The sequence below is a fragment of the Pholis gunnellus genome, assembly GCF_910591455.1.
Source record: "Pholis gunnellus genome assembly, chromosome: 11".
Classification (NCBI taxonomy): domain Eukaryota; kingdom Metazoa; phylum Chordata; class Actinopteri; order Perciformes; family Pholidae; genus Pholis; species Pholis gunnellus.
Window position 1 is genome coordinate 11,845,961 of NC_136538.1, and position 7,134 is coordinate 11,853,094.

The window sequence follows — 7,134 nt, forward strand, 5'->3', positions numbered from 1 at the left end:
CGTGGGTTAATTCTGTAAGTGCAGAGGCTTTTAACAGTCCTGAAGATACTTTGTTGTTTGAGTCAACTTTTCAAACGCATTCAGCAGAAAAGAGAAAACAATGGGTTGTTAGATTTATTTCCATATGATATATGAAATATTTGACACCCTCTTGTCTGGAAAGCAATTTTATTTTTTACATTTGAAAAGGAGAGTCTAGCCTTTTGTGTCAAATCACCTGCATGCAGGAACCAAAGGATTTTTTAAAACCGGTATGCAAAAAGACAAGTCAAAAGTCCATAATAACACAACAGGATAGTGTAGTGTCCACAATCACAATAGTGTCCACAATCAAGTTCTTTTTTTACATACTCTTTTTAGATTCATTTAGAGATTTCAATAGTGTGTTTCAGTTTGATACATCTACCTCATAACTATAGTTTCAACATTTTATTAAGTTCGAAGTCCAGTTTTTAAATGTGAAACAGCTGCCTCTATGACTTAAATCACAGTGGAGGCAGATGGTCAAACTATCTCATTTAAATTCTCTATCAGGTTTGAAGACAGTGAGCGTCTCTGTTTGAGCCGCCATTGTTTCAGAGGATTAGGCAAGGCCAGCAATGCTGCTGGCCAAATGAAGAGGAAGTGCATGAATGAGGTTGTTAGTATGTTTACAACTCCTGAATAGTCCATTTCTACCAGAGGTGCTTGAAAAACACTATAAACACTTGTATAACTATACATGTGGTGAAAAAGAAAATGTCAGATATGTTTCACAGACTTACAGTACTTGAATCAATACATTTTAACAGCTCATTTTATTGAATGCAAATAAATAATTCTTATAACAGGAGCAGGATAGTTTTCTCTGCTTTTACAAACCTTAGCTGATTAATGTCATGTAAAATGTGTGGACCTTATTTGAATCGAGTGGAGTTGGACAGTTTCGGGTTGACAAACGGGAGGAAAAAAAACTAACACAATGAATGTAAAAGAGAATTTAATAAAATAAATCAGACATCCTTCATTAGCATATGTTCTATGCAATCCAGAATTCAAGGGGGAAAAAAACTAATCCAATGTATGGACTAGCTCAGGGGTCGGCAACCTTTAGGCTACTATCCATAGAGCCATTTTGTTCTATTTTCCACCAAATAAAATTCGTCTGGAGCCGCAAAAGCTATTTGATGTCAGTTTATAAAGTTTTATATATAGTTATATTATATATACAAAAACTATAGTTTGTTGGATTTATGAAATTATAGAACAAGAATAAAGACACTTGTTGACATTTTATTGCTATTTTACATGTTATAACAATATCAAACTCTTATGAAGAGGAGAGTTTGCTGCAGCAGTTGAGGAATCGCTCTTTATCGCTCATCTCCAGCGTGACACTTTCCAGCAAATACTGTGTGCTTGTTCTGGAAGCGTCTTTCAACATTACATTTTTTGTTGTAGACCCTGGACTAGCTGCTCAAAAAACAGATCTTGAGACTTTTCTACTCTAATATCCACAATCTTCTAGTTGTCACTATATGTGCTGTACAGTACCGAACTTCAACATCACAGATTAGAAAGAAGAAAACGCTACTCTTTTAATTTAGCTACAAACAACTGTAGCAAATGCCCAATAAGAGTGATCCAAACCATAGTGAATTAGTAAAAACCATAAGAAATACCGTTCCCATTTCTGGAATAAATGAGGATTAAAATTGTTAAAATGGTTATTGGGATAACTGCTCTTTTAGTCTTTCATTTGGTTCTAATCCATACCACAGACCATCATGATCCACTGCTGCCCAGGCCATTCGCTCTGTGGTGAAGGTGGCTGCCCACTGTCCTGACGGAGAAACTACAATAGCACCTCCTGCACCAAGGACACGGTCTCCCATGTACTTCAGAGACAACTGAGAAGAATCTGCGAGTGATTTACCTGCGGAGGCGAAGAGAAAAAAATGGAAAATGGTTGGAAAATACCACATCTCACTCTTTTCCTACGATATCTAGTTATTTTTCAATTTGATTCAGCTAATAATGCCTTTAGTATGATATAGAAGTTTGTCTTTCCCCCATTTAATAATTGCAGCCATTGTTAAAATCACACTATCAAATAAAATCCTGAAAAAGATCTGTGTGATACTTCACCTTGTTCAACATGTGAAAGAATGAGTCTGGCCAATGTGACTTTAAGAATAGACTCTCCGTGACCGGTACAAGACACTGCACCAACAAAGTTGTCTGCGTATCCGCCAGAGCCTTATTTACAAGGGAGAACATGAAAAAAAACACATTGGCTTCCGTAAATATTATAAAACAAAATGGATAATACAATTAATAATAAAACTGAGTTGCGAGTAAATAAATACATTTGCTCTGAAAGTGCAGCTTGTTTGGATAAAGTAACTTATGTGATCAAATCTGACATTATAATAATGACTTTGAATTTCAAATAATCTCATTTTAACTGAAGCTGACAGTTTAAAAAGTGCTACTTGAGACAGTGCAAGTAAATGAAGTCATACCGATGATGGGAGAGTCTCCCACTCTGCCAACCATTTTATTTCTAATCCCTCCAGTTGATGTTGCACATGCAACATTGCCCGCAGAGTCCACAGCCACTGCCCCAACAGTATCATGGGCCCTAGAATGACAAGAAAAGCTGATTGAGAAAGACATATTTTATTTAGAAGGGATTGACTTTGTCGAGTGTGAAGAGGACAACTTGAAAACATCTTCTCCTGCAGTATTAACGTGTAGAGATTTATGAGGAACTCTATGTTCAGACTAGAAAATGAAGTGAAACACTGCAAATACTTACCACTGACAGTTAAAATCCTCCATTACTCCAGCAACATAATTCTTGTTTTTCCTCCACTCCTTCCTCTGATTCTCAGTCACCAGTGTATCAGTGGGAACTGTGGCCATGCCAATGCTCTCCGCAAACAGGTTGGCACCTCTGCTTGTCAACATGACGTGGGCTGTCTGGAAGTTTAAATGTAAGAAAAAGCTCAAACAGAAAATGGATTTCAAAACATACGATTGTTGGGTTATTATAACACCTCAATGCTTTTGTTCATTGCACAAAAAAAAAGCGGGTTTGCTATTAGAAACATTTATTTAAAATATCCAAATCACTAATAAAATCAGTGCCGTTCTAACCAGCATTGGTCTCTTACTGCTTCTTTTAAAGAGAGACAAAATCAAAGTATTTAAGATGATACCTTTTCCATCACGGCCCGTGCCAGTGACACAGGATTGGCAATGTTCTTCACTGAAGACACCGCACCGCTGGCAAGTGTCCTTCCATCCATGATAATGGCATCCAGCTCTACCTCTCCATCAGCATTCAGCACTGCTCCGTGCCCTACAATCACAATCAGTAACTAACTTAAGCAATGGCTCAGACAAAAAAAAAAAATGATGCCTATGTTCTCAGAAGCTGCACAGCTGATAGCGAGTGCGGCCACGTAAAACTGGAAGGTCTTCATCAACGTCAAGAGAGGGTGTGAGAAAAAGACAGGCTGGAGATATGATGACCCTCCTACTTCGTGTGCAGAGGTGTTGTGTTGCCTGCTGCATCCTCACAAGTCCACAGGGTGGTGACAAAGCAGTAGAGTAGAGCACAGTGCTCATGACGGATACATCATTGATATCCGGTTTGTATTCCCTTGTACAGATTTAGTTGGTGCATGAAAATGCATCTAAACATTTTCATTGGTGTTTATGCATCATTTGAAAGCTTCTAAGGCCTGAAATGTAGTTTTAATGTAGCTTAATTGTATACAAATTAAGTTAGTACATATGTCTATGTAAAGCAGATGATTGTTTTGTGTTTACACGAACATGAAACTATATGCACAGGTAAGATATGCATCCCTGTGCTAATAGTTGTAGCTAATGTTAATAGGCATGGTAAAGTACCAGAAGATTGTTATTTTGTACAGTGTACAGAAGTCTACCTTCTATTGGGGCAAGTCGTTGTTTTTCCAAGTGTGCTGGGGTCACCAGGAGAGCAAAGCGTTTGGACATAATCTAAAATGTAGATTAGATTTTGGTGCAGACTCTATTTGGGATTAAAGGGAGATTATGAGGATGAGCCCAACAATCAGTCAGAAACCTCGTGGTGTTGCCCAGTCTAGTTGAATGTTGGCAACACCACCAGCAGATGGAGACATTGAGTCACAGACAAATTAGGCTAACGGGAAGGCACCCTAAATCCAGAGATACCCTTACTGGAGGTAGAACAAAGTACAGCAATGGTTTTCATATTCTCCTAGGTCTCCTACATATGAAATGATATATTACAAAAAAAAAGTGGTCAAGTTGACAGATATTGTGACATAAATAAAAGTTCTAAATACAGCCAGGCCGAATGGGAGATGATGCACCTGAACCCATGTAATTGCAAAAAAGAAAACTCTGATTGAAGAAACAGAAAGTGAATATTTTGATGCATTGACAAATACAGGCCTGCAAATACAACAAGTACAACAAGCCGAAATATCAAATATGAAGGTCTATGATGAATGTATTAATTTGCTTATCGGCAGCTGGGATTGTCCCAGAAACACCAACCAGGGTTAGCGTCAATGGTAAAGCTGTGCTGAATCAAGCAATATGTGATAAGTAACTGTAGCGGGGATGATCACTGGTCTACATAAGAAACGTCTGAGGCGTTCCAAGCTAAATGAAATGGGTGTAAATGGCATGTCAGCAGTCAATCTAGAGACTTAAAAATGCATTTCACCCAGGAAGAAATAATAAAAGAAACTAACTAAAATGAATGCAGTATAATACAACAGTCCTGCAATAAATCCAATAAACTGGCAACTGAGTGTATACAACTGTTTTTCAATTGTAATTTGTAAAAAGTAGATTTTAAATGTATATGAGTGTGTGTGTGCGTGTGTCTATATGTTAATAAATATTGAAAAGAATAACTCTGTACGGTATACCTGCATCAAACACAGTGTTATCTTCCAGAGCCCTCACAGCTGCCTCAACAGCATCCAGTGCACTTCCTCCTCTTTGCAGCACTGAAAACCCGTCACATGCTGCAACCTTCACTCCATCAACAGAAGCCTTGGCCAGGTCGTTTGGTATTGCCCACGCCCCACCATGCACGACTATGACTGCTGACATCTTTAAGTTCCTGCAAGAAAAAGAAAAAGAGTTGTTTATTGAGTCTCACAAAAGAAATACCGGAGGAGATATTGGTTTACGGATATCTACACAATGGTGTCTGTGCCTTTGTGGTTAACACTCAAATCGCTGGCAAATGTTTCTAAGCTTAATTTAAGTGCTAACTTTAGTCCCACCCAAATTGATCCTCTTGTCGATAGTGACACTGGCTCACTGCGAATAACACTCGACTCTATTGTCCCTCGATAAAAGAAGATAATAAAACAAAGGAAGTTAGCTCCGTTTTATAACCCTCAAATCCATTAATTAAAGCAAACATTGCGTAACCTTGAAAGGATATGGCGTTCTACAAGAATCTTGGTTAGTCTGGCAAGATAGTCCTAAAACATATAGGAAGGCGCTGTGTAATGCCAGAGCAGTCTGTAACTCATCTATAGTAAAGGCTGACACAGAGACACAGCTCTAGCCATGTATTCATAGTCCTCACTCAGTAGTAACAACTTCATGAGCTTCTTTAATGATACAATTGTATTACTGAGAGAGAAAACTAATCACCTCCCTCAACCAGTGCTGATGTATCCTAATACATATACATATATATATATATATATATATATATATATATATATATATATACCGTTACACTACCGTTCAAAAGTTTGGGGTCACCCAGACAATTTTGTGTCAATTTTCAGTTTCTTCGCAATTTCTCGCATTGGAATAGCCTTCATTTTTAAGAACAAGAATAGACTGGCGAGTTTCACATGAAAGTTCTCTTTTTCTGGCCATGTTGAGAGTATAATCGAACCCACAAATGTGATGCTCCAGATACTCCTATGTAGATATTTCATTAAAAACCAGACGTTTCCACCTAGAATAGTCATTAACCACATTAACAATGTATAGAGTGTATTTCTGATTAATTTAATGTTATCTTCATTGAAAGAAGCAGTGCTTTTCTTTGAGAAATAAGGACATTTCTAAGTGACCCCAAACTTTTGAACGGTAGTGTATATATATATATATATACATATACATATACATATATATACACACACACACACACACACACACACACACTTGTTTTTCTCCCATCGACCGTCACCAATTGACTTCAACAAGTTCTTCATCTAAGCCATATACCTCTCTCTAAGTCCCAAGTCTAACTAGGCTGCTTAAAGTTTTAACCTTAGTCAGCACGTCTTTACTAGATATGACCTGATAATAATCTGTCTCTATTAACAGGCTGTTTACCACATTCCTTTAAAGCTGATACAATTAAACCTCTTCTTATAGAGCCCACAACTATAATAAAGAGCCTGCCCTAATTAAAACAGGAACAATGATATTAAGTCATTAGGAACAAATTGACTGACACAGTCATGACAGATTGGAATGATAGAATGAGGCACCTGTGAGATATGACAACAAGTATACCTCAGGGGTCTGTGGGGACTAGGATGTGGGTTAAAGGACTCCAATCTTCAGAGATTTGATCGATACCGTTTTCCTCACACGCTGTAGATCTCCAAACTGTCAATATGATGTGGTCAGAGGGTCTCCATGCAACATCTTCTCCTCCCAACTCCTCACTAAATGAATGGAGCTGGGTATGAGCATCCTGAATGAGTTGTTCTCGAACTTGACACTGTACCAACCGACCCCGCTCGCCGCTGTTTCTATGTTTTGAATGCAAAGATCTTGATTTGCAGTAGGCCTAGTGTAACGCTGCACGGTTCCTTCATTCATGTGATGCAACGCTCAGCTGTTTCATACATGTTTTAGAGAGTTGATCTGACTCTACGGCTGGAGTGCGGGACACGTGTGAATCCCCTCAGGTGTGGAGCTTCCTCGGTTATTCTCAAGAGCAATACTCTGGCATTCACGCCGTGCAGCTGGTTGAAACGTGTACAATTAATGAAACATTTGGACTTTTTCGTACCTTATTTGATCTTCTCGCTTCTTCCCTGGGGAGAAAACCTTCCGCCTTTCGTCCCGACTTTAGACTTG

At 38.4% G+C, this 7,134-nt stretch overlaps 1 protein-coding gene across 1 annotated transcript; it reads right to left on the reverse strand.

Moving 5' to 3' along the window:
- Positions 1–150: 150 nt before the first annotated feature.
- LOC306702924 (isoaspartyl peptidase/L-asparaginase) lies at positions 151–7,134 on the reverse strand. Its single transcript, XM_079168685.1, has 7 exons — positions 7,067–7,134; positions 4,938–5,134; positions 3,204–3,346; positions 2,801–2,964; positions 2,505–2,623; positions 2,128–2,238; positions 151–1,915 (listed from the first exon to the last, which is right to left on the reverse strand). The coding sequence occupies exons 2-7, from the start codon at positions 5,122–5,124 to the stop codon at positions 1,707–1,709; spliced, it is 933 nt and encodes a 310-aa protein (XP_079024811.1). The 5' UTR covers positions 5,125–5,134; positions 7,067–7,134; the 3' UTR covers positions 151–1,706.

Bases quoted from the DNA above. Each gene is read 5' to 3' on its own strand.
- LOC306702924 (XM_079168685.1), bottom strand. From the start codon at position 5,124: ATGTCAGCAGTCATAGTCGTGCATGGTGGGGCGTGGGCAATACCAAAC. The intron at 2,965-3,203 runs GTATCATCTTAA...TTAAACTTCCAG, and splicing joins CACGGGCCGTGATGGAAAAG to ACAGCCCACGTCATGTTGAC. The intron at 1,916-2,127 runs GTGAAGTATCAC...TCGCCTCCGCAG, and splicing joins TCTTTCACATGTTGAACAAG to GTAAATCACTCGCAGATTCT.